Source organism: Malania oleifera, chromosome 11 (genome assembly GCF_029873635.1).
Source record: "Malania oleifera isolate guangnan ecotype guangnan chromosome 11, ASM2987363v1, whole genome shotgun sequence".
Lineage (NCBI taxonomy): Eukaryota > Viridiplantae > Streptophyta > Magnoliopsida > Santalales > Ximeniaceae > Malania > Malania oleifera.
In genome coordinates this window covers 17,203,908-17,230,068 of record NC_080427.1, presented here as the reverse complement: position 1 = coordinate 17,230,068, position 26,161 = coordinate 17,203,908, and the positions used below count along the sequence as shown (strand labels likewise).

General features: G+C 35.5%; 1 protein-coding gene across 3 annotated transcripts; it reads left to right on the top strand.

Annotated features, from left to right (window-relative positions):
• On the top strand, window positions 1-23,078 carry LOC131168552 (uncharacterized). 3 transcript variants are annotated; one of them, XM_058128063.1, is made up of 6 exons: window positions 1-283; window positions 3,759-3,977; window positions 11,378-11,478; window positions 12,467-12,574; window positions 12,656-12,757; window positions 22,755-23,078. In XM_058128063.1, exons 1-6 carry the CDS (start codon window positions 67-69, stop codon window positions 22,923-22,925), a joined length of 918 nt encoding a protein of 305 aa, XP_057984046.1. In that variant the 5' UTR covers window positions 1-66; the 3' UTR covers window positions 22,926-23,078. The 3 variants fall into 3 exon arrangements, with proteins under 3 accessions (XP_057984046.1, XP_057984045.1, XP_057984047.1); XM_058128062.1 differs by having other exon boundaries at window positions 12,461-12,574; XM_058128064.1 differs by lacking the exon at window positions 3,759-3,977 and having other exon boundaries at window positions 12,461-12,574.
• Window positions 23,079-26,161: the final 3,083 nt, after the last annotated feature.

Genomic DNA, 26,161 nt, shown 5'->3' with positions numbered 1-26,161 from the left:
CTCCTTCCTCACAGTCGCCTCTCTCTCTCTCTCTCTCTCTCTCTCTCTCTCTCATATTTCCTGACAATGACGGAAATTTTCCGCTTCTCCGCCCTCTCTCCGGTAGCCGCTGCCTCCATTTCTTGCTTCCGAGAAACTTCTCTCTCTGTCTCTAAATTTTCCTATCTGCGTCCTCCTCAACCCTCTCGCCTCCTCCGTTTCACAGTCAAAGCTTCTGGTGATTTCTCGAGCGACAATTCCTTCGGCTTTTTTCCTTGGGATTCTCCGCTCCCTGAAGGCGATGGTACGCTGATCTTGCATTTTCATTTTTTGGCTCTTTGGTAGCTGTCGTTTTAATGGTCGGAATTTGTGCTTGAACACCTGGAAGTTTTTTTTTATTTTTTTTATTTTTCCCTTTTCTTGGGTAGGGGTGGATAAGTTTGAACACGCTGGAACTTTGAAATTGGATCCTGTATGCTCAGTTAATTTGTTATATCTATATATGTTCCTATGATTGCGCTTGCTGATTATTTGGTATTTGTAATATTGTCCTCTCGCCATTTAAATTAGGTTTCGGTTAAAGTTCAAAAACCTGGAAGATCTTCCCAATTTTTGAACTTAAAATGGGGCTCTGTTCTTATGCTTCACTTGATTTCCAATTAACCATAGTAAAGGAAAGAACTTTAGATTTCACAATACTTGCTCCTTTCTCAAGTCCCAATGAGGAATTACGTTGAAAAACAATATGGTTTTAGAGCTTATTATAATTCGTGTCCTCTAATGGCGTTTCAAAGTGTAGGCATGTTTATTTGTTTAAAAAACAGAAGTAATATTTTTGAGAAATTTGGAAATTTCTCAATGCTATAATGCCATTTTATTTCTTTTAATTAGCCACTTCATTATTACTTGTGATAGTAAATACATGAGTGATTTAATAAAAAAAAAGAGTAGAAACATGCTTATAATTATCATAGACATATTTTATCAAAATTTTCTCATTCTAATGCAACTAATCATGAACAACATCATCATATGTTCTCATAATTGTCATTCCTAAAATCACGTTATCCTCACGTAAATCTTTCATTATAAAGTTATTTTTAAGCATATCTTTTTTGTCACTTATGTCTTTCAAATTTAAACCAGATTAGTTAGTCATCCACATAGAGGCTAATAATGACATGTGAATCTTCCCAAGACTTAAATTTAAAACACTTGGTCACACCCATTTGTTCTATCTATGACCAATTCCAGTCATGCTGGGATCAAACATTTCATACGACCATTTTAGAGCTTGCTTTAAGTCATTAAGAGTTTTATTTAGCTACACACTATTTTTTTTGGCCGGGCTTTATGAAGCCTACAAATTAGTCAATATAATTCTTTATCTAGGTCCCATTTAAAAAGGCATCTTATACACTTATGAATTTGTAAAACATAAATTGCAATGATTGCAATAAATAATCTAATGGGTGTTCCTCAAAGCTAGAGAGAAAGTAGAAAATACATCAAACTGTTTTTTGTTTGTTTGTTTGTTTTTTTAAAAAAAACCTTAATTACAAGTTGAGCCTTATATTTTTCTGAGGCCCATTGATCGACTCATATGACTCACATCAATTTTGCTCAAATGTAAGATTCAAAACTCCAATAGAAGAAACACCTTTCTTTGAAAGATGAACTCTCTAGGACTTGGACTATATGGAAAATTGTCAAGCATGGAATGTAGTGAGATTTGAGAATATATGATGGAGTGACAACGTTAACGGTTCTATTTATAGGCTTATTAGATCCTTTTTGATACATGAACTTAAATGATATGAAATGTGCTTGGAAAAAATAAATACATTTGGGTTCAAAGTACATCCAATAATTAAATGTTTAAGATTCATGAATCAAGACATTAGTGACTAGATGAATTAAACTGAACGTAAATTTCCCTTCCCAAGATACATTCTCCAATAACTATTTATTTTAATAATTAAAATGCACTTACATTCCACCAATTTTAACTTTAATTTTGTTGAGCGTTTGTCTATCAAAGAGGGATATTCATGCATAATAAAGTTGTACTCTACATTGAACATTCACTTAGTGAATTTAGAATCTTTATTCTAGAGCTAGAAGTTGTCGTAGACTTGAACTATGAATATGGAAAATAAAAAGTTGTTGCCCACACATATAATCCAGGTGTTAACGTGATTTGAATAGATAGCTTGTTTTGGCCTTGTGCTAATCTCGATTGAGTGAGCATATTTGAGTATAAGCCTGATCCTCATTGAGAGTGGCCCCACTTTCATTCTCAGAAAGGTGAAGTCTATCAAGGTTGCTTTGATAACTTTGACAATCCACTTATAAGCAACACAAATTTTTATTCAGAGTTAAAAAACCGAAACTCCCAACGCTATAATATAAATGCAGTTACACCATAAGGATGAGTTTAATAATAAATCAATGCATTTCTAACAACCACTATATAATTTGTTCTTTTCAATGAATCCATTTATAGTATTTATAGTCCTTGGTTGAGCTTCCTCTTACATGGTTCATGATTGAATAGGCTTTGACCCTATCCCCCTTAATGTATTCCACCTCTCTCTTGATAAGGCCTTAATTATTGGATATGTAAGATTATTACAAATAATATGATTTACATTATAATGTCCCTACTTAAATAAAGATCTTACGGTATTGTATTTCTTCTTATAGGTTTGTTATATTATGAGTTATTCACTTTACTTATTGCAGCAGTGATGTCACTGTTAATTAAGTAGATGGTGTTGCTTTTTCCTAAATTGGAATTTTCTTAAGACTTATCTCTCAATTGATTTGCTTCCTTACTTGTTGAAAGTAAAAAAAAAAGTTCAACTCCCATGGTTGAGTTAGCTATAATTGTTTGTTTTTAAAATTTCAAACAAATGGCACCACTACCTAAAGTAAAAATATAGCTGGAGATAGAAAGAAAATTACTTGTCACAAAATCCTTCTAGCACAATAGAGTACCTTTTTTAAATAAAATCATAATTTTTGGTACTAACTAAATATTTCATTATATGCTGTAAGGGATGCTAGTGATCTCTAATTGGCTCGCTGGTACATATTCAAAGTACTCTTATATGCAATGCCACATGTAGTAGAAATAATTGTATATGATAGACTGTTGTGATATGTGGCTCATATACTGAGTGGAATGCATGTACATAGAGAAAACATGGTGGAAATCAGAATGCTGGTCTGCAGGAGGAAATTGTCGACGATTTCCTTGTAACCGTCAACAGTTTGTCCCAGGAGCAGTAAAATAGTCGATGGTTTTGAGTCTATTTCTGCGACTGTTTGCTCTCGGTATTAAATAGTTGATAGTATGTCTGAAATCGTCGACTGTTTGGCTCAGTAACCTAGCATAGATTTTCAAATTTTGAATTGGGACGTTAGGTTAGTTGGGTTTTGGAGGGAAAGCCTCCGGAAACTTTATATATACGTTGTATATCTTGTATATACAATGTTGTTCGTGTGTTTGAACACAAGATAGTAAAATCACATTGCCGATTGTTCCCGTGGATGTAGGCATTGCTGAACCACGTAATTCTTTGTGTCTTTGTTATTGCATTCATTATAATCTGCATGATTGTTAATCTGTACTTTCACTTTTGAGTGCTGCGTTGTAAGATCAATCTATTCCTCCGTGCATTAGTTTTTCACAACAAATTGGTATCAAAGCATTGTTGTAATGGCTTATGGAACTTCTTCTGCAAAGTTTGATGTCGTTAAATTTGATGGAATAGGGAACTTCGGTTTATGGCAGAGAAGGGTGAAGGATCTGTTAATGTTGCAAGGTATGGTGAAGGCTTTATATGGAGTTCAACCGGAAGGCATAAATTATACAAATTGGAAGGAAATGGAAGCGAAGGTTGTGACGACTATCAGATTATGTTTGGCCGATGACGTGCTGTATCACGTCATGGAAGAGGATTCTCTTGCTGCTGTTTGGAAGAAACTTAAAAGTCGGTATATGTCTAAGTCTCTTACGAATAAATTATTCCTTTAACAAAAGTTATATTGGCTTAAGATGGTGGAAGGTTTGGATTTGAACCAACACATCAATGCATTCAATCAAATTGTAAGTGATTTAATGCAGGTTGATGTGAAATTCGAGGAAGATGACAAGGTGCTGATGTTATTAAATTCCCTACCAGTGTCTTACACGTATGAAAACTTGGTTACGACTCTAACATGGGGTAAAGAAATCCTGAATTTGGAAGGGGTAACAAGCGCATTGTTGGGCTTTCATCAAAGAAAGAAGGTCAACGATGAAATTTCACATGGTGAAGGGCTTGTGGTAAAGGGTAACCATGAACGTGGGAGAGGAAAATTCAAGAATGGATTGAATCATAATAAGTCTCGATCGTAGTCCAAGAAGAAAAAGGATTCAGTGTTTTAAGTGTGGGAAAAAGGGGCACATAAAACCAGAGTGTCCGGAATGGAAGAAGGGGAATGCTGAAAAACAAGAAGGTACTTCAAAATCAGCGAATATAGTAGAGGAAGGAAACTCGGAAAGCAGTGATGGTGATATGCTTTTAGTTTCATCGGGGTTGGATCGCCTCAAGGACTCTTGGATCTTTAATTTGCTGTGCTCTTATCACATGATACCAAATAAAGAATGGTTCAGCACCTACAGGTCTGTTAATTCTGGTTCCATTCTAATGGGTAATGATGTTTCATGCAAAATGATTGGAATAGGAAACGTAAGAATTGAGATGTTTGATGGTGTTGTGAGAACACTATGTGATATAACGCACATACCGGACCTGCGAAAGAGTTTAATTTCATTAGGCACTTTAGATTGTAACGGATTTAGTTACAAGTTCGAAAGTAGGGTTATGAATGTGTAAAGGCGTTCTAACGGTGATGGAAAAGCAGAAGTTAGTGAGAAACATCTATACACTGCTGGGCACTATAGTTGTAAGTGGAGCTGCAGCCGTAGATGAAGGAACTTCATAAGAGGAATCTTTTGAAGGGTATGAAAACATGCAGGCTGAATTTCTGCAAGTTTTGTGTTCTTGGGAAGCAAAACAGGGTGCAGTTCAAAATAGCCGCTCACAAGACGGAATATATTCTTGACTACATTCATTCGGATGTTTGGGGGCCGAGGAGAGTAGCATCACGGGGTGGACATATGTATTTTGTGAGTTTCATTGATGATTACTCACGGAAGGTCTGAGTGTACTTCATGCGGCATAAGTCAGAGACGTTTGCTAGGTTTAAATTATGGAAAGTTGAGGTGGAAAACTAGACTGAGAGGAGAATTAAATGCCTTAAGTCAGACAATGGGATTGAGTACGCTGATTCGAGGTTTATGAAGTTTTGTGAGCAACGTGGCATAAGGACACTTTTCATAGTTCGTCGGACACCACAACAAAATGGTTTGGCAAAAAGGATGAACCGAACTAGAGCTCGATATCTCAGGTTGAATGTAGGGCTAGCGAAGAACTTCTGGGCTGAGGCAGTTAGTATGACATGTTTCTTGGTAAACCGATTGCCAAGGGCATCACTAGAGGGGAAAGTTGTAGAGGAGGTATGGATAGGTAATGTGGTAGACTACTCCGGTTTGGGAGTATTTTGTTGTCTAGGTTATGTGCACATTTCTAGCGAAGAGAGATCGAAACTTGACCTAAAGTCTAGACGTTACATTTTTCTGGGGTATCAGAAAGGTGTGAAAGTGTTCAAGCTGTGGGATCCAATGACAAATAAGGTGGTGATTAGTAGATATGTGATTTTCAATAAGAAAGTCATGGTGAAACATACTCAAGAAGACGATGAAGAGGAATAGAAGCTAGAAAACAGGAGCAAAGATGAGTATGTTGTGCAGGTGGAGTTAGAGACTCAGGACAATAATGATGGTTCTCAGATTGTAGGGAGTTCTAGCTTGGGAAAGTAGCAAGTTGATAGTGTTCTTATACGTAGATCCTGACGCACTAACAAGCCACCGCCCAGGTATGGATTTGATGATCTGGCATCTTATGCTTTCATTACCAGTTGCGAGGATCCAACTACTTTTCAAGAGGCAGTGCATGGCCAGGAGAAAAGTAGGTCGATGGTCACTATCGTGGAAGAAATGGAGTCATTGCATAATAGTCAGATGTGGGATTTAGTGGAGTTTGGGAAGAGGGCGATAGGTTGCAAGTGGGTGTACAGGAAGAAAGAAGCAATTTTAGAAATGGAAGGAGAGAAGTTTAAGGTACGGTTAGTAGCAAAGGGATACTTATAGGACAAAAGAGTAGATTATGATAAAATCTTCTCATCTATGGTCAGACACACTTCCATTTGGGTAGTGTTGGAATTAGTGACACATTATGATATGCAGTTGGAACAAATGGACGTAAAGACAACATTTCTATATGCTGATTTAGAAGAGCAGATCTATATGGTACAACCAGAAGGGTTTAGTCAATCCGAATAGGAGCATTTAGTTTGTAAATTGAAGAAATCACTTTACGGGCTGAAACAGTCTCTGAGGCAATGGTAGAAATGTTTTGATTCCTATATGATCTGGATAGCTTACAGGAGGTGTGAGTATGATTGCTGCGTTTATGTAAAGAATCTTGATGATGGTTTTCTCATTTTCTTTTTGCTTTATGTTGATAACATGCTAATTGCTACGAAGGATATGACTGAGGTAAATTAGTTGAAGACTCTGTTGAATAAATAGTTTGACATGAAAGATCTTGGTGCAGCCAAGTAGATACTTGGGATGGAGATTTTTCGGGACATAACTGTAGGGAGATTATGGTTATCTCATGGTGGTTATGTGGAGAAGGTGTTTGAAAGGTTTAGCATGGCTGATGCAAAACTGGTAAGTACACTTTTAGCGAATCACTTTAAATTGTCTACCGCTCAATGCCCAAGGACGGATGATGATATCCGGGATACGTCAAAGGTCCCCCTATGCTAATGCAGTGGGGTGTTTAATGTATGCTATGGTATGTATAAGGCCGGACTTGGCACAAGCTGTCAGCGTAGTAAGTAAATTCTTTTCAAATCAAGGTAGACAACATTGGGATGCCGTCAAATGGATTTTTAGATACTTACGGGGTACTTCTCACTATTGCATCATGTTCGACAAGTAACAGAGTGATCCGTTAGTTGTAGGGTATGTTGATGCAGATTATGCAGGGGATTTAGATGACAAGAGGTCTGCAACAGGGTATGTGTTTACCTTTGTGGGAGGACTTATTTGTTGGAGGACCATGGTATAATCTCTGATGGCATTATCAACAACTGAGTTGCAGTATATGGCAGTCGCCGAAGCTGCAAAGGAAGCGTTGTGGCTTACTGGTTTAGTCAAGGAGCTAAGCATGCAGTAAGGTGGAGTTGAACTGCTTTGTGACAGTTAGAGTGTCATCTATTGGCGAAGAATCAAGTGAATTATGCAAGAACCAAACCTATAGATGTAAGGTTCCACAGGATCTGAGAGTTGATTTCTTCAGGTTAACTTATAGTTGAGAAAGTTCACACATCTAAGAACACAACGGATATCTTGACAAAGCCGGTTGCCACAGATAAGCTCAAGCATTGCTTGGACTTGCTACATGTCTCCAGTTGCTAGGAGGGAGATAGTCCCAATCTAATGTCCCAAGGTCAAGGTGGAGCAGCAGGGTTTATGTTTTCAGTTATCTCTTAAGTGGCGTATATTTGCCAAGGTAGAGATTGTTGTGATATGTGACTCATATACTAAGTGGAACATATGTACAAAGAGAAAACATGGTGGAAATCAAAATTCTGGTCTGTAGGAGGAAATCGTCTACGGTTTCCCTATAATTGTCGACGGTTTGGCCTAGGAGCAGTGAAACAGTCGCCAATTTTGAGTTTGTTTCTGCGATTGTTTGCTCTCGGTATTAAACTGTCGATGGTATGTCTGAAACCGTCGACGGTTTGGCTTGATAACCCAGCGCAGATTTTCAAATTTTGAATTGAGAACATTAGGTTGGTTGGGTTTTGGAGGGTTTGGCTTGATAACCCAGCGCAGATTTTCAAATTTTGAATTGAGAACATTAGGTTGGTTGGGTTTTGGAGGGAAAGCCTCGAGGAACTTTATCTATACATTGTATATGTTGTATCTACAATGTTGTTCGTGTCTTTCAACACAAGATAGTAAAATCACATTGTCGATTGCTCCCGTGGATGTAGGCATTGCTGAATCACGTAATTCTTTATGTTTTTGTTATTGCTTTCATTATAATCTGCGTGATTGTTGTTATGTATTTTCTCCGTTGAGTGCTGCGTTGTAAGATCAATCTATTCCGATGTGCATTAGTTTTTCACAACGTAAGACTATCGGTAATGCTATTATATTCCTTTTGGTTAATGACTTCATTCTTATTTGCACTAGGAAATAAATGAGTATCACAATAAAAAGGAGTAGGAATGTGCTTATATATATCACAACCATATTCACTCAAAATTCTCTCAATTCAACTATCACATGTTCTTGTAGTTTCCATACCTAGGATAACGTGAAAATAAATGTTTATTGATACATGAATTTCATTGTTTTTATGATTTTATTCATTCAATTCTTGGACGTCCTTCAAACTTACATGTATCTATTTTTTTCCAAGTAAATCTCATATTAATTAAGTTAATGTAGTGAAGAGGGTCTAGTTTATGAATAGACTCATTAATATTGACACTCCATATCAATTCTATTTTTCACTACACATTCCAAACTTAGTAATTCTCCATATCATCTAAACCCTCGAGAGTTTGGCTTTCAAAACTTGAATTTAATTATTAAAATGCATTTTTAACTACAAATTGTGCATAATGTATTTTGTTATTTTTATTTTCAAAAACACAAGTCTTCATACTAGTTTTTGGATCCTTAACAAAACAGGCCTTTTGTTTTCTTGTACAATTTTGTGTATTCGAAACCAATGGATAAAAAAATACAAGAAAAATGCATTTGATTAGTTTCTTTATTTTTTATTTGTATATATATATATAATATATATATATATATATATATATTCCTTTGTAAAAAACTGTTTGTCAAGGATAATATCCTGAAAAAACTTATTCTTTAAGGATTTTATAAATGAATTTTTTTATTTATTAGTTTTCATCTTTTGTTATTAAATTTGCAAACACAAATATAGTTTAAAACTCCCAACGTTTTCTTACCACACCAATCACATATTCCATTATCAATGACCACCACGCACTTTTGGTCACAGGCTCACAGGTGCCTACCGCCTGCCACTACCCAATTGCTGCTCCCCACCACCACCCACCATCACCAATCATTACCATCCACCACCACAGCTACCATCATCACCTGCCAATAAGTTCCACCACCTACCACCGCCACTCACCACCACCACCCATCATTGATGGCCAGAACGCACTGCTGGGCCACCACTGACAGCACTAGAGCTTGAAATCCAACCACTCAAAAAACAATAGAGTAAGGAAAAAATTGTTTCCGAATTAAACAAATACGTTCTTTGTTTTCATTTTTAGAAAACTAAACTTGAATTTGATTATTTGAACCCATTTTTGAATACAAAATATGCATAATACAACTTGGTTTCATTTTTGGAAATAAGCTACCAGATACAAGTTGTATCAGAATCCTGGTGCTTTTTCCAAAAACATGTATTGGATTCTTGTTTTTTAAAATGAAAACAAGTTGTATCATCCATATTGTGTGTTCAAAAATACATTTGGATTATTAGATTCAAGTTTAGTTTTCTATAATGAAATCAAAGAATGCATTTGGATAATTCGAAAACAACTTTTTCTTATTCTTTTGTTTTCTGGGCAATTGGCGTTTGAACTATTGTGTTGGTGGTTGCACTCATTGGTCGATGGGGGTGACCAATTGTATTTTTGTAGACTTAACCAAATAAACTTGAGTCGAATCACCCAAATGCATTTCTGAATACAAAATATCCACAATGCAACTTGATGTTTTCATTTTTGAAAACAAGAATCCACATACAAGCATTTGGATCCTTAACCAAATGGGCCTAAGTTTTTCTAGAACAGGTAGGCAATGTCTTTTCTTGAAATACCTGCAATATCTCCTCACTCCAGACAAAACTTCTATACTAAGCAATGATTCCGGTTAGACAATTTCTATACATGTCATCCAGTCTACTGAATGCTAACTTATTGACATCTTTTATTTATGGTTCATTTTTATTTTTAAAATTTTATACTGTGGGATTGTGGAAAATTGCATCTTTTTCCTTCCGTTTTAGTTGTGGTTGTTCTCAGTTTTCACATAGTTTCACTGAACATAGATATAATAACATTGGTATGCATAGAGTAGGTTTAGAAAACGGTGGCCGTCTGCCTAACTATAATGGAATAGTTCTAACAAGTTCAGATGTTATGAAACACATAATGGATGCTGCATTGATGAATTCGTTTATCCCGTTAACAAACATGTAATAAAAAATGAGTCACTATTTCGACTTTGAAATCTTACATACTAATGTCTTAATGTTTTTTTCTTTTTTTTGCCAAAATTTTAATCAAGTTACATATAACATACACCAAACAATTGGTTCTTTCGTCACTATAGAGGGAAAGCCCTTGTATTTGCTACTGTTCATTATACTTTTTTAAGTATAACTTTAATCTAAACTAAGAAATCATGAAATAATGGAACATACATGATGGACATATTTATATTTCATGCATAAAGTTTTAATTGAAGGATAAACCGTATATGGAGCAAAGGCTAGAGAACATGCCTTTAAATTTAAGTTTTGAACCATATTCTTTTTAATAAGTAACGGAAGGATATAGATGTATGTTATAGATATAATTTTTAAGGAAAAAAGAAAAAAACATCCAAAATATGATTTTTACTTTTCCACATAACAGACGGTGCCAATTACTTAAATCTTAATTTTGATTTGAATTCTTGACTATTTGACACTAAATATCATGAACATAGTTTATGAATTCTGCTTCAAGTTCGAAAAATAAAATTGAAATATATCTATATAATATATATGTACAGATTTAAAGAGTACAAGAAAGTGTGGAGAAACTGATTTAGGCAATTCCTAACTAATATGGGAGTATAGCAGCCTATAGTATATAGTAGCCAGACAACAGGAGTGAGGGCACTTCTGAGATATTTCTTTGTAACTGTTTTGGAAGGCACTAATCCTGTTACATATTGGTGTGTTCTAATATGGTAACAACAGGTTTTTAAAATTGTAGCAGTTTCTGGGACTGAAATAGAATGCACAAATGATAAGTACTAAACTGGTCTATTTAGTTGAAGATTTGTTTATTAGTTTTATTGTTATTCAACTACAAAAAATTTTCTTCCAATTTTTTTTTTCTCATTTACAGAGCATATGACTGCTGTTACATGTGTTTACAGCCATCCAATGGGTTCCTGAGGAGAGAATCACCTTGTTTACAGCTGATGGGCTCATTCAGCTTGGGGGCTCCATGGTTCCTCGACGTGTATCTGCTTCAGATGTATGCCATTTTAGTTTTATCAGCCACATCCACAATTTTCTTTGTACACCTTTTAGGGGAATGAGAAAAAATTAGTTCTGGAACAGCCAGAATGTGGTATCTCAACCATCATTTGAATTTGCAGTGCCTTCAGTGATGATTGTGGTCAGCAAGCATAGTACAGTTTTTGTATTATGACTTTAAGATCCATGTATCAGACATAAATCCCAAATCATATTATCTATACACATCAAGAAGAACCTACTTATTTTGTCCACCCATTTATTGCTTTAAGCCTCCACTACATGTCAATTTACCCTAGTAATTTATATCAATATATTGTGAAATATTTTATGAACTCTTGTGCACAATGTATGTGGCTCTGTAAATGAATGAAATTACTGTTTTGTCTTCAGTAATGAAATTGCTCCACTGGCTACATGCTCTACCGATATTGGTTGTGGAGACACATGGAGGTCTCTACCAATCCTGGTTATGGGATGTTATATATAGAGTTTTGGGTTGTGGGATTCAAACTAGGGTTCGTTGAGGGAGTGCCAAAGCTCTTGACTTGTTCCTAGGCTGCACCAGCATATGCCTTGTGTCATTCACAATGCATGTCTTTATCTCATTTGCATATATTGCCACTTCATCGGACCTATAATGTGTCCCTTTTTTGTTAGATTTTCACTCCCTAACACCGAGCTTCAATGCAGCATCCTCCCATTGGAGGTTGAAAAGTCACATGTGCTTGCCCCTTATAAACAGTCCCAACATGGCTTCAATTGTGGTCGTTTGACACATTATAGGTCGCTCTCTCTCACTCTCTCTCTTGCTTCAAACCTCTTGTGACATATGGGATTCATATCTCACTTTTAATTAGTATTGTGGGATTAATCCTTTTGTGATGTAGGGGATTTATGCATCACTTTTGATTTTTTTTGATCTATCTCAATATCCATGGCTCAATCAAACTGAAAAAATGTCTACTTTTTATGTGCAGAAGCAGGGGAAATTAAAGACATCTCAAAAATTGCAACGGTTTCAGGAGAGCAATTACATGGATCCAAAGCAGGGCCTATGTCTAGGTGCACTGTTTGACATTGCTGCAACAAATGTAAGTGATCATTATTTTGCTAAGTTCTCTTGTGTTATTTTATGTGCTTTAACTTATGCATATAAGAATTGGGCATTCTAGGGACTGGATATGGGCAGAAGGCTTTGTATTTTTGGCTTTTGTCGTTCAATTGAGATGCTAAGCGATGTTGTTGAAGATACTGTTTTGGAGCATGGTGGGGAGGTATGCCATTATGCAAATACATACATACATGCCTAAATATGTACATGGATGCCCACACACACAGATATACTATTTGTTCTCTTTTGCTTTAAGTTATTACTATAGTTAAGAACATGCATACATTGAAATGGTCTCAAACACTTGGGTCCAACATCAGAGTAAATGTTGCTCATGGATAAAGGGATTCACATGACCCCACCTTGAGTTCTCTTTCTTATTTCTACATAATCATGTGGCTATTAGTTTCTTTGTTCTGCTAGAATTTAATTTACTGAAAGCTGTTTAATTATTTTAAAGCTTGATATACATTGTTGGCCCACAACCTAATAGCTTAAGCTTTTAGTTGAAGTGGAATTCTAACATGGTATCTGAGTTTGTTACTAGGAGGTTTTGGGTTCTAGTCTTGTTGCTCGCATTTGCTGTGCGGTGTTAAAAAAATAATTATATTCCTTGTGATGGGTGTTATTTATAGTTTGTTTATCTCTCTATATGCTGTCAGGCTGCATGTGCACGGGAGTGTTAAAGCTTGATATACATTGTTGGTCCACAACTAAAGCTTTTAGGGAAAGTGGTATTCTAACAAATTAGTAGGATAGTCGGTCAGGATTGGAGTTCAAGTCGCAATCTATTTCATTTTCTAAAATGGAATATTTTAGTCTTATGACTTAATAATGTTCTGGAATGGCTAATTTGAGGGGCCAGTGGGAACTAGCTGATTTGAAGGGCTTGGTGAACTACAATGGAAAGTGATTAAAGAAGGATTTTCTTGGTTAATTATTTTGTTGGTTTTTTAAGTTCACTGCTTTTGTTTCCTTTATTTATTTATTCTTTATTTTTAATTTTTTTGTTTTTTAAACTTATTTTTTTGGAAGACTTCCTACCTTGCTTAGGTTGTAATTTCATTTTTCTCTACTATTAATATCTTTTTTCTTTCATAAAAAAAAAAAAAAAAGGTCTAGAGTGGATTGTTCATGAAAACAGTGAACCAACATTGTTTTTGTAGATTCAATCCTTTGTTTGGCAATATTTTTTTTTGTTTAAAACAATTTTTTTAAATGTTGTAGTATATTTAAGTAATGAAATTATGATTTCTTTTCTTTAAGATTTCATTACATTTAAAAAAAAAAAAACGTGTTCTTGTTAAGTTCATAATCTATTCTTGTTTTCACAAAATTTTTTTACATAAATCTTTTCACAATTTTCATTTTTTGCTAGGCTCTGTGGTATGTCCAGTTGATTTTTTTTTAATCAATAAAGAGAAATTTATATTAGCAGCGCATCAAGGGGATACCATCCCCAGATACAAAACATCAACCACTTTGTAGAGTGTCACATACATCAAGGATTACACTAAGATCATTAACAATTTGCCCACCAAGCCAGCTGGAGAAAACAGCAGTCCACTGCTCTCTGCAAATCTGAAGTGGAGTAGTTGTATCTTTGGAGGCTCTCTTATTCCAAGCACACCAAAAGATAAGAGAGTGCAATGAGATTCAAATCCTTTCGCTACTCCTTGATGGCTCTTATGCCTTTCCAAGCCCAAGTCTTCCCTCCAACAGAATTTGCAGTAACCCATTGATAGCCAGTCAAGGATAGAACCATATTCCTCAAGTTGTCCAGGGACAGTGGAGAAGGATGTGGTTGACTGATTCTGCATCAGCCATACGAAGACAATAGCTATTTCTAGCTGTAAGCCCCCTTTCTGCAGATTGTCAAGGGTCAAAATATTCCCATGTGTGGACTCCCAAACAAAAAAGGCAACCTTTGAAGGTGCTGCTGTCCTCCAAATATGAATCCAAGGGGAGTTGTTGCAATTTGTTCCCATCAAGGATAGCTTCTTGTAGAAAGATTAACAATGAAAATACCATTTTTGTCCAAAGCCCATTGTGATTCTTTGGGGATGTTTTGGTGACGGAAATTATATAGATTTTTGTAAGTCAAAGAGTGCATGAAGTTCCCATTTTGCTGCATTCCTAGTAAAAGGAATATTCCAGAAAATTCCTGGATTAGTGATTTGGAGATAATGGTTGATAAGGGCTCTTTTGTCACAAGACAAGCTATAGATGGAAGGAAAGGCAGCTCTAAGATTACTGTTCTCATGCCACACATCATGCCAGAGGTAAATGTTGGCCCCATTTCCCACTTGAAATCTCACAAATTGGAAAAAGTATCCCATCCTTTAATGATGAATTTCCAAACTCCTCCTCCATAGGGTGCCCTACTATTGCGTTTTATCCAACCATATGCTCGAGTCCATATTTAGACACAATAATATCCCACCAAAAGTGATCTTTCTCCTTCATGATCCTCCATAACCACTTCTTGAGGAGGGCTTTATTGAAAGTGAGGAGGGATTTCAATCCCAAGCCTCCCGAACATATGGGTTGTTTAACCACTCCCCAATCCCCATCTAACAGGGTGATATTTAAACTCCTTCCCCAAGATTTCCCAAAGAAATTGTTTTTGTATTCCGTCCAATCTCCTAGCAATTGAAGCCAATAAGGGAAGGAGAGACATGAAATTGATTGGAAGATTTGTCAAAGTGCTCCAGGTAGGGTAAGTCTGCCCCCATTTGATAAGAAATTTCTTTTCCTTCCTACCATTGTCCTTTCAAACTTCTTGATAATGGGGTCCTGAACTTCTTTGTCTTTGAATTTGGCCCCTTGTGTTCTCTCCAATTGGAATAAGCTCATTTATACCGAGGTTCACTTTCAAGTAAGACAAGTTTTGGTTTCTTGTGATTTGACTTGCTTGGTTAAGCCAATTCCCCCACTGCCACATTTCTTTTTTTTAACCCAATGGTGTCTGGTTCCTTTTTGGGGCCCGACTAATCCACGAGGTGGATGACCTTCCCTTGGTTCCCGCCCTGCAGTATTGTTTTCATTGATTGAGTACTTTATGTAAAAATTTATTATTATTAGTTCTACTACTACTACTACTACCTTTTGTTTTCCTGCCATATGGTATTGCTGCTGTTTTTCTTTGGTAATAAAAGAAGACATATTAAGAGAGGAGAATGAGATTACAACATAACAGAGGACAAGCAATCCTAAAAAATATGAAAAATAAGAAATAAAAAAATAAAATAAACCTAACTAACAAGTCGCATGAGAAAACCCCTTTAAGCCCTTGCTCTTATAGTTCATCGAACACTTCCAAGTTTCCCAATTCATGCTGTCCCTTCAATTTCATTTTTTCCTCCATCTAAGCAAACTTCCTTACCTCTAGAACTGGAAAGCCACAAACCCATCTCATCCATCAATTCTTGAGCTTCTTCCCTCTAATCAACCTCAACAATTGGAGTGGGCAAAATCCCTTCCATGCACTGTTGCTCCTTTCCTAAACCATCCTCCTCAATTATAAAAGTACCCTCTAAACCTTCCATTGGAGATGGCAGCACGTATGACAAATCCCCAAAAAATCAGATGATTCAGAATCATAGCCACAGTGATTTTGAATTTCATCCAGAAGATAACTGCCCTAATCTGCAAATTCATTAATATCAGCACTATATTATCCAACACATCACCCCATTTCTCATTCTCCTTGCCCTTGCTGCTGCTCACATTTGTATTTCCCTCCTGAATATGCTGGGAATCCATGAAACTTAAAGTACTTTTGAGCTTTTTTTTATTACATTCTTCTGGTTTTCCCAGAAGAATTATCTTGCGTGTCCACCCAGTGAACACAAGCCTTCTTGAAGTTTTATTCCTTACCAAAAGAATTATTTCCCTCATCAGCAGCCAACCTCTGTATATCCTTTGTGCCACTACCATGAACCTTTGTGCAAGCCCCTCCCTCAACTAAAGCATAGGGCAGCTTTGTGATGATGCCCTCATCCTGGCAGCAATCCTCTTGAACCAAAAGCGCTGGAGTACCTGTTGAATTCCCAAGACTAAACCCTCTCGAACCAACAATAGTATTGCTGTTGTTAGCAGAAAAAATAAAAAATAAAAACCACAAAGCAATTACTCACTTTGGAAGGCCACAAGTCCAATGCTACCGACTAATACGTTTTCCACATTAGAAAAATTTTCTCACATAATCAATGATCTTCAAAATAGCCTGCTTTGATTGACTGCAATCTCTTAGTACCCCATGACATGTCTTTTCAGAGTCTAAACAGTGCATCTTTTTTCCCTCTGCCCTTATTTTTTCCTCTTTCTTTTGATCTGATCTAATATGATGATGTAATTGATGTGATCCCAAGAGGGGGGATGAATTGGAAATTTTAAAATTTATTCCTAGGTTAAATCTGATAACAACAGTATTTCACACCCTAGGGTTTTTCTAAGCAGTCTCAATTCCCCCAATTAATCAAAGTGTGCAAATATTTAAAACAAATATGACATTCTTTACAAATTAAATATTTGCATACATCAAGTACATCATATCTCATTTAAGATATAAAGCGTGTATGTAAAACAAATAAACTATGTGTGCTGACATACATGAATGCTGCATATCTCATTTGAAATTAAAGGCATGTATGTAGAAATAATGACAATGATAAATGAACAAGTACACATGTGCGGAAATTAAAGTGCAGAAATTTAAATGAGAGAGAGAGAGAAGATTTGTTATTAAGGTTTGACCAAACCAGCCTACGTCCCCGCCTTGAGCATACCCTTCAAGGATTCCACTAATCCTGCTAACTTAACGGGTGGAGCAAAAATCGTTTATAACATTTCCTTACGGGACAAGGTAAACCCTAGCTACACTTACCGGGCGGAGCCATAACCGAGCCACACTTTACGGGAGGTGCCAAGACTCAGCTCAATGACCTGACTGAGCTCAATTGGTCTCCCTTACGGGACGAAGATTTCCTAATTCAATTTATGGAATGAATCCAACCGGTCTCCTTTACGGGGTAGAGACTCCCCAGTTCAATTTACTTGCTGAACCAAACTGTTACATAAAAATATTTTTGTACATGAAAAAATGCTTCTAAATACAAGCAGAGATGTACAACTTTAAAGCTCAATGCACTCTCAAATATGATATGAAATCATGCTCAGTAGAGTAAGGGTATTTTTCTCAAAAACAAGTTTTGCAATCTTTGAATATAATATATATGATAAAAAGTTTCAAAAATTTAAACCCTAAAAGATATTTCTCTAAAAGTATTTTTCAAAGAATAACAGGAGAATCTAGGATTTTTAGCTCAAAAAGATTTTTGTCAATAAACACAAGTGAGCTTATGAATATTGCAATGAATGTGCAAAGATTCATAAAGCCATGAACAATTTCTCCACAAAAATTTTTATCAAAGAAATGTGTGGAGAAACCACAAGCTTACTCTCTAAAAATTAATTTTCAAAATGAAGAACAAGTGAGAGAAAATACATATGAACAACATAAATGCCCAAAATAAATGCTCTCTTTTAATAAATATTTTTCAAAAAATAATTAGTGAAAGAGAGTTGGAGAGAGTATTAAAAGATTTGCCCCAAAGAAAAGATTTTTGCAACAAAAAATAGGTTTGGGGGAACTTTGATTAAAATAGCCTAAATAAATTTGAGAGAAAAATTTTGGCTAATCAAAGTTGTTAATTAAGAAAATGAAAGGGGTATTTATAAATTTTATACAAAAATGACTGTTGGAGACACGCTTGGTATTTTTAAAATTGTTTAATTAAAAAATTAAACGTGTTTAGGCGCTAAAAAATAGTCTAACCCGAGAGGTTTGGTTGACTAACCAAGACGTCGGTCGGCTGAGCTACGTTAAGATTTGAATTTTTCTTCCGAGTTCAGTCAACTGAGTGAATCGCCGATCAGCTGACCTTGGGCGATTTTCATTCCTTCGTAGGTTAGGTCAGCTGGCCAAATGACCAGTCGGCCGTGCCTTGAAGGCTGGTCGGCTGAGGCAATTTTGAACTGTACTGGCCGGTCGGCCGAGGAAGAAAGAAAAGCCAAGTTTATAGGTCGGTTGACTGTGGAAGCTAAGTTCAAAAGTTGGTCGGTCGACTTAGCCTAGTCAAATTTTGACTTCTGGCCTACAGTGTCTTCGATCAATTGAGGTACTTAACACTAGAACAGGTCGGTCGACTCGGGGACATTGACTCCCTCAATTTTTGCCTTGATTTGGACCCTAAAGCCATTCTAAAACCGTTGTATGATTTTTAACTTTTATGAAAAAGAAATCCTTGAAAGGTTAGGCCCCTAAGGTCAATCTATTGCCATCTGAGTTTTGGTATTCATATCATGCTGATGCATGCATTATTATAGACCAAGATAGAGACTAAAGTGCAATATAAATTAAATTGTAAATGTCTTCTTCTTTGCTCCTTTGACTTGATGGAATACGCTTGATTGTGATCTTTACGTCCTTTGTGGCTTCCATCTTTAGTCCCTTTATGTGTGTGATGAATAATATACCTGTTCACAAGCTAAGTACACACCTAAGAAACTTGTGTTTTGTCAGTATCAAAATAGGGATCGGACTCAAAAAGTCAACATATGATAGTTCAATTGTTTGTTTTCTGGGGAGGCATTTTGTTGGGTTACCTATAACACCGTACCTCATCTTTTCACACAATTTAATCACATCCTTCCATTGTACTTTATCAAGTCTAATAAAGAGCAACAACCAAGTCTTAAGTTCCACAAGGTGGGATAGGCTACATAAATCCTCTTCTGCCAATGCACATGATTTTGGGCAACATCCTTTACCAAATGGTGGGCTATTAAATCCTTAGTAAGTTACATCAGCAGAGCAGCAAGAACAATTCATTGTGTTTTCACATTCTCTGAAGAGAGTTTGTCAGTTGGGCTGCTTATTCATTTTGCACTCTTTCATCTCATCCCTTCTCTTATATAATATTATATTTTAATATTATAACTCTAGCCATCTAGAATGTATAAAGTTGCAGTCAGAGCTGTTCTAGTAAGTCATAACACAGGTTGTAGTCCTTCCCCTTGACACGGTTTTGCTGCTACATGACTTCTTGCTTCCAGAGCACTAGCCTTTCTTCAGTAGGGTCGTGGACACCTGCCCCCCAAATAGGATTTGCAAAATTACGGTTGTTACACTTGAAAAAAAAAAAGTCGTTTAAATTTTCTCCACTGTTCCTGCAGAAAACACAATTTAAAGATATTTAAAACATCTTTTTTCCATTTGAAGATCTCGTATCTGTAACCTACTTCATGCAACCAGCATGGAGGATTTTATTTCATTTTCCATTTTTTATTATGGTACCTTTATTAGGATTATATCATCCAGATTATAAATTATCATGTACGAGACTGATATTTTTTCTTAGGTTTCTTAATTTAGTTTTCCTCATCTTCCAAGCTTTGTAAGCCTTTAAAAGGCGCCTGTGTATTGGCTTTTTTTCATTCAGAGGGAAATTGAGAATTGAAGTTGTTGAATGTTCTCCTGCATTACTCCTACTCATAGCAAGCCATAGAGTACCCAAGGCTGTATAGACCAATTCACTAGAGGGCATATATGTCTAATTTGTAGTTGAGGACTGCGAACAGAAAAACTGCTCCTGTTTATCAGGAGGCTTTCATATACTGTATCCAAAGATCTCAGTCACCCTAGCTTGTCTTCAAATTCCTGTCTCATGAATTATATTTTCACAAGTCTCAATTGTGGGACAGAAGACATCTATTTGTCAAACCAAAGATGTGTCCTCAAAGTCAATCCATTTCCACTAAAACATTAACAGTCTGATTTTGCTTCTCAACAACAATATTTTTCTCTATATCCATCTGCAGTTATTTGGAGATTTGGAAGTCCTAATGCTCATTTCCTTTTTTAATCACCATTTCATGCATTCATCTAGCCATTGATCTGTAACAGTGAAATACTAAAAAGGCCACATATATTTGAAGATAGCAGCTTTCTTTCATTCACATACTTTTTTGACATGAAGGCTGTGCTCCTTTTTCAGTTCGATAAACTATTCCAAACTCTCAAGCTTGCTTCACATCATTTGCTACCTTCTTGGGAATCATGAACATTGAGCGCCAAAAATCTGTTTACTTGAAAGAACACTATTAACAAGGTGGAGATTGACCCTGTTTCTGCTTCACCTTCCCCCAACCCCAACCCCGGCCTATATATATATATATATATTGGGCCTAAACACATCATTTGTGAAAATCCCACATTCACAGCATTTGAGAAAAATTTTTGGCTCCGCATTGCTGTTAGATGTTAGCCTAGTTGATATCAAAGGCACGACCTGAATATTTGACTGTAGGTCTACACTCTGGAAAAAGTTTACATGCTTAATATTTGACTCCTCTTGTTTTTGGTTCATTTTTGTTCATTAGCAGATTATCTAGACACTAAAATCCCCCCAAAAAAACAAAAATAAAAATGTTTCCTTGGTTACCTTTCCTAAACATCATCATGTCTTCAGGAAAAAAAGGATTATCATTGACTTCGAACATTTATGATGCAAATGAAATCTATCCTCGTCTTTTGATGCCTTCAATTTTATTGACTGAAACAACATTATTAGCACAAAGAGAGACTGGATCCTTTTGCTTTAACCCTCTATTGCAACTGAAATAGACAGCTGAAGACCCATCGACACTGACTGGAAAACAGGCCATCACACAGCCAATAAATTTGATAGAAAGTTGAAGGCCCTCATTGTATCTCGTAGAAATTCTTCTCGTAGTTTTTGAAGCTTTTGTCAAGTCAACTTTAGGGTGCTTCTGGTGAGATACTCTGTGTGATAATTTCTGAATAATTCTTTAGCATGCAATATATTATCTGAAAGCTTCTTGAGAAGCACCCCCCAAGTTATCAAGCACTGACCTTAATCCCTCATTTTTTCCCATTGAATATGCATTTATAATTGCAGTGAGCTGTTGGTGCATGACCCTACAATCAGAATGATTTGTAGGGTTAGGACCCTCAGGCACCAATGTAAGTAGAGTGGCGTTGACCTCTGTCAACATTCTACAAGATTAAAAAAGAATTTCTGTCAGCATCAGTTGTTATTGTTATTAACTTATTATCATTATTATTTACATCAAGATCTAGGATGTTTTTCAAGGGCACAAACAGCAGTTTATTGCTCTATAAATTTCCGATGTTTCCCTCCCTTTTTACTTCCTCTTTTGTTTGGTGTTGGGACATTATTCTTTTGGGCTTCGCTTGCTTCCCTTTTTTTTCTCAATTTTACTGCTTGTAAATCCCAAGAGGCCAGAATCTTTCTAAATTATAAATCAATGACCACTTTAATCTTCATTCCAGTTTTCCAAAAATTACAAAAATGACATTGTTTTCCAATTCTCCAACATTGGTAAAGAAAAACTTGAAAACAACTTTTTATTGTTTTGGAAATGTTCTCAACAAATGTTGGAAACCTAGAAAAATAAGGTGGAATTTTTGTAATTTTTTCAAAAAAATGAAAAATGAAAAATGGAAATTGTTTTCCAAAACTGAACTAACCATATGCTTTTCCATCCTCCTTTGATTTCTCCCTTCCAACTCCTTTATATTGCATTGCTCTGCATGTACTTGGTTTCTTCACTATGGGTTGAAACCTTTTTCCCTTATTAAATTTTTTATTAAAAATTCTGACTTGTCTCAGGGCCATCGATATTATTACCTCCTGAGGAATTTGGATCACGATTAGAAATCACTTGGTCAGTTGGCAGTTGTGCCAGAAGATTGAGTGGAAAATATACAAGACGAGAGAATGAATGAGTGAACTTTGGTTGACGTGTGAGCAGAAGAGTGAGAAGTCATTATTGCCCTCACGTTCCATTTCACTATTGGTTTATTGGGTTTTTAAGGTCCCTGGAAAATGAGTACGCAGATGGTCCTAGCAGACAATTTTAGAATGTTGTGTACTGAACATAGCAGATACCTTGTTTTTGGTCTGGAGGCTCAGACTTAGTTTTTGGCCTGGAGGTTCAGACTTCGTTATTTTTCTATTATAACAACAGCTCCATAGTCTCTGTTTCCAATTGGTTATGTTCACAGCATGCAGTATGTATCCTTCCAATGTGTTTTTTGTTTTGATGTTCAGGTTGTAGCAGCAGAGAAAGCTAGCAAGGAAGGTTTACAGGAAAAGCTAACCATGACAGTGGCAGTGCCTTTACTATGGGGTGTTCCTCCTGCCTCCGAGACCCTTCACCTTGCTGTTCGGAGTGGTGGAGGAATTGTAGAGAAGGTATATTGGCAATGGGACTTTCTGTAAATCTTTTATTTCAAATTATCTAACCCCCCATTTGTGCATTCTGTACATAAAATTGTTGTATTGTTGTGTACGAAGACCCAAATGCTAATGCTGTATTCAATTCATATGTAACTTGATGTTAATATTCAATTTGATAATTTGCAATTATTGTTCCGTTAGAATTCACTTAAATAAGAACAAATTATTCATCCTGCACAGATGACATTTTCACAGGAGGTTGATGAGTAATGCATATATTTTTATCTTAGAAATCTGGCATATGATTGGAGTGTTGGTTCCATGGTTTTAAAATGTGGTCACGGTAATGTCACGTAATAGTCGCGGATGTCACAGGTCGCGAGAGACGCGGGTGTTGCGTAAAGGGAAGCCGGTGTAATGGTTGTGAATTTTTCCTACACATGCACAACCATACCAAAGTTAAAAAAATAAGTATGAAATCCCTTAATGAATTTTAGCTGCTTTTATTCAACCTATAAATGTTTTTAATAGGAAATATGATTTTTATATTAATTTTAGTGCGTTGTTTACAAAAAAAAGTCTTCTTATTTTTTATTTTTTATAGTTTGTGCTACTTCTATGGGTAAAAAAATATAGTTTGCTTAAATAAATTACTACTCAGTCATTCATAGCATTTATCAACTTGTTTAAATGAAATAAAACAACTTAATAATGGAATAGAATCAACAAAGTTTTTAATTGCCTTATAATTGTTGTTTACATAACAATTAACATATAAAGTATACCTTCCATAGCATTGTAATTTTAATTATTTTTCACATAAGGGAGAGAGGAAAAATTTAAAATTTAAAATATAAATATACTCTATTATTTATTCAAATTTTTTAAATAATTAAAAGTTTAAAATATTATATATTTCATTTATTAATAAAATAAGAGTAAAAAAAAGAAAAAGAAAAAATGTTATTATTTATATACAATATATTTATTTTAACATTATCAAATTTACTTCTCAAATCTTAGTAATTAGGAATTTAGGATATTAAGTATTTATTTAGCCTAATTGAATTATTAAGCTGCGTAAATCCCAAATTCTATAACTAAACCTAATATATATATATAACTACTCAAAATAATTAAAACTTGTGAGTTTTGGTGAAATCCCAAGAGGGGAGGGGGAGCATGATCATGTTCGGTAAGGTTTCACCTATTAAAGTATCATTACTCCAAATTATGATTATATTTAAAGGATACGTTCCAATCATCAAAGAGCCATGTTTACGAAAATACTTTAACAATGTTCTACTCATTCTAAATACTCTTCTGAACATAATAGAAGTCTAATCTTTAAGAGTATTTGTCCTATACCTCGCTTCACAAGCTTTCAAATTTCAAGTCAGATCCTTTAGAGCTCTATATAACTTAATGATGTTGAATGGCTAAGGTTGTTGCACTAGGTTTCAAATATAGATGATGGAATGAAAAATTGAAGGAGAATGCACATATAATTAAAACTCAAAGCTATTTGAACATGAGCCTCTTACACGTATTGAAATTCATAAGAAAAGAGGCAGACATTGACTTATCACCTTAACAAATATTTATTGTGACTTTTTGGTCCGATAAGCCTAATGCATTCTTCGTCAAGCTTAAACCATCAAAAATTTTAAAAATCTTGGCTAACGGAATTAAAAAATTAAGAAAAGACATAAAATGGATTAGCGTATAACTCAGGTGGAGTATTTCTCTTTCATGACTATGTATATTAAATGCTCTCATGATTTTATCTTATATATATCTATATGCCTTCATAAGAACTACACTGAACTCATAACTATCCACTATTGTTTATTGTTCATATCATTTGATGGATAGTTTTATATTTATGAATTGTTGAATGAACTATTGGATTGCATGCGTAATCTAGAATGCCTCCTGCATGGCGGATGCCTTGATGTGTATTGCATGCTGGTAGTGGATATAGGTTCTAGCATGCTTAAACTGAATTATATATTGCTTACTTGAATCTATTAGGTATATGTTTTATGGAAAAATGTCCAATTTACAGACGGCATTTAGAGACCCGAAAAATTATAGTAATTAAATAATAAACGAAAGGAGACAAAAGAATTTTTCAAAACGGGGTTTTAGTAGCGTCTCGTCGACAAGTGCAGAGTGCTCGTCGACGAATCGGCCTCTTGGGCTCCTCAACACGTACGCGTGTCTCGTTGACGAGAATTTACAGAGAGGGCTGTTTTCAGGGTCTAAAACTCGTCGACGAGGAGTAAGTGTTCGTCGATGAACTCCCTTCATGGACTCATCGAAGAGGTGATGTGGCTCGTCGACGAATCCTCACATTATAAATAAGTTAGGCCGGGTTTTTCAGCGAGAATTTTGCATGGATGCCTCTCTCTCTCTCTCTCTCTCTCTCTCTCTCTCTCTAAAACGTCTCCCCCTCCTTCTCTCTAAGTTTCTGGTTTCATCCTTTGCCGGTTCGACGATCAGAACCCGCCACGCTACTCTTGTGAAGATTCTCTTCAAATATGCTGGAGTAGTTCGTTGGTTAGGCCAATTTGGGCACCATCCCAAAATTTGGGTAAGTTTGGTATTTTGAGTTTTATAGGGTATTTAGTATTTCTGGATTGAGGAAAATGCTTTAGGTAGAGTAATACTTAAGTTTTGTTGGGAAAAATGTAATTTCAGGGTGTTGAGTTAGGGAACACATGGGTGTAAGTTTGAAATGTTTTGTGAGCTTTTCAGTAAGTCAGGTAAGGGGATAAATTAAGTCAGTATTTTTCATGAAATTTTTATGATATAAACAACATTTATTTTCAAGAAAATATGTATGATATAGAATTATGTTTGGAAATATTGCTGTTGAATAGGGAAATGATTTTAACACATTTTATATGGAAATATGATTTTAGGATAAATTATGAGTTTATAAGGCTATGAACATTTGTGTGGCATGAGTATAATATTTCCATGAAAATTATATTATTTTGAAATATTATAATTCTTCCAAGATTAGCATGTTTTAGTAGTTTTTAGGAAAACCATAAAAATAATACAAGAACTATGGTTTTAGGAATATTATGTTTACAAGAGTAAGATTTTCATGTACAAGTACGTTATGTTATGCCAACGCTAGTATTATGATTTTTACGTTATGATATAATGGCATAAAATGCCATAATTATGCATGTCATGTCAAGTTTCAATAAAAATATTATCATGTTATGTTTTACCTGATATATGAAACTGATATGTTCCATATC

Coding starts and splice junctions, on each gene's coding strand:
- LOC131168552 (XM_058128062.1), top strand. CDS start 67: ATGACGGAAATTTTCCGCTTCTCCGCCCTCTCTCCGGTAGCCGCTGCC. Junction 3,978..11,377: donor TGTTTGGAAGAAACTTAAAA/GTCGGTATATGT, acceptor ATGTGTTTACAG/CCATCCAATGGGTTCCTGAG. Junction 11,479..12,460: donor GACGTGTATCTGCTTCAGAT/GTATGCCATTTT, acceptor TTTTATGTGCAG/AAGCAGGGGAAATTAAAGAC.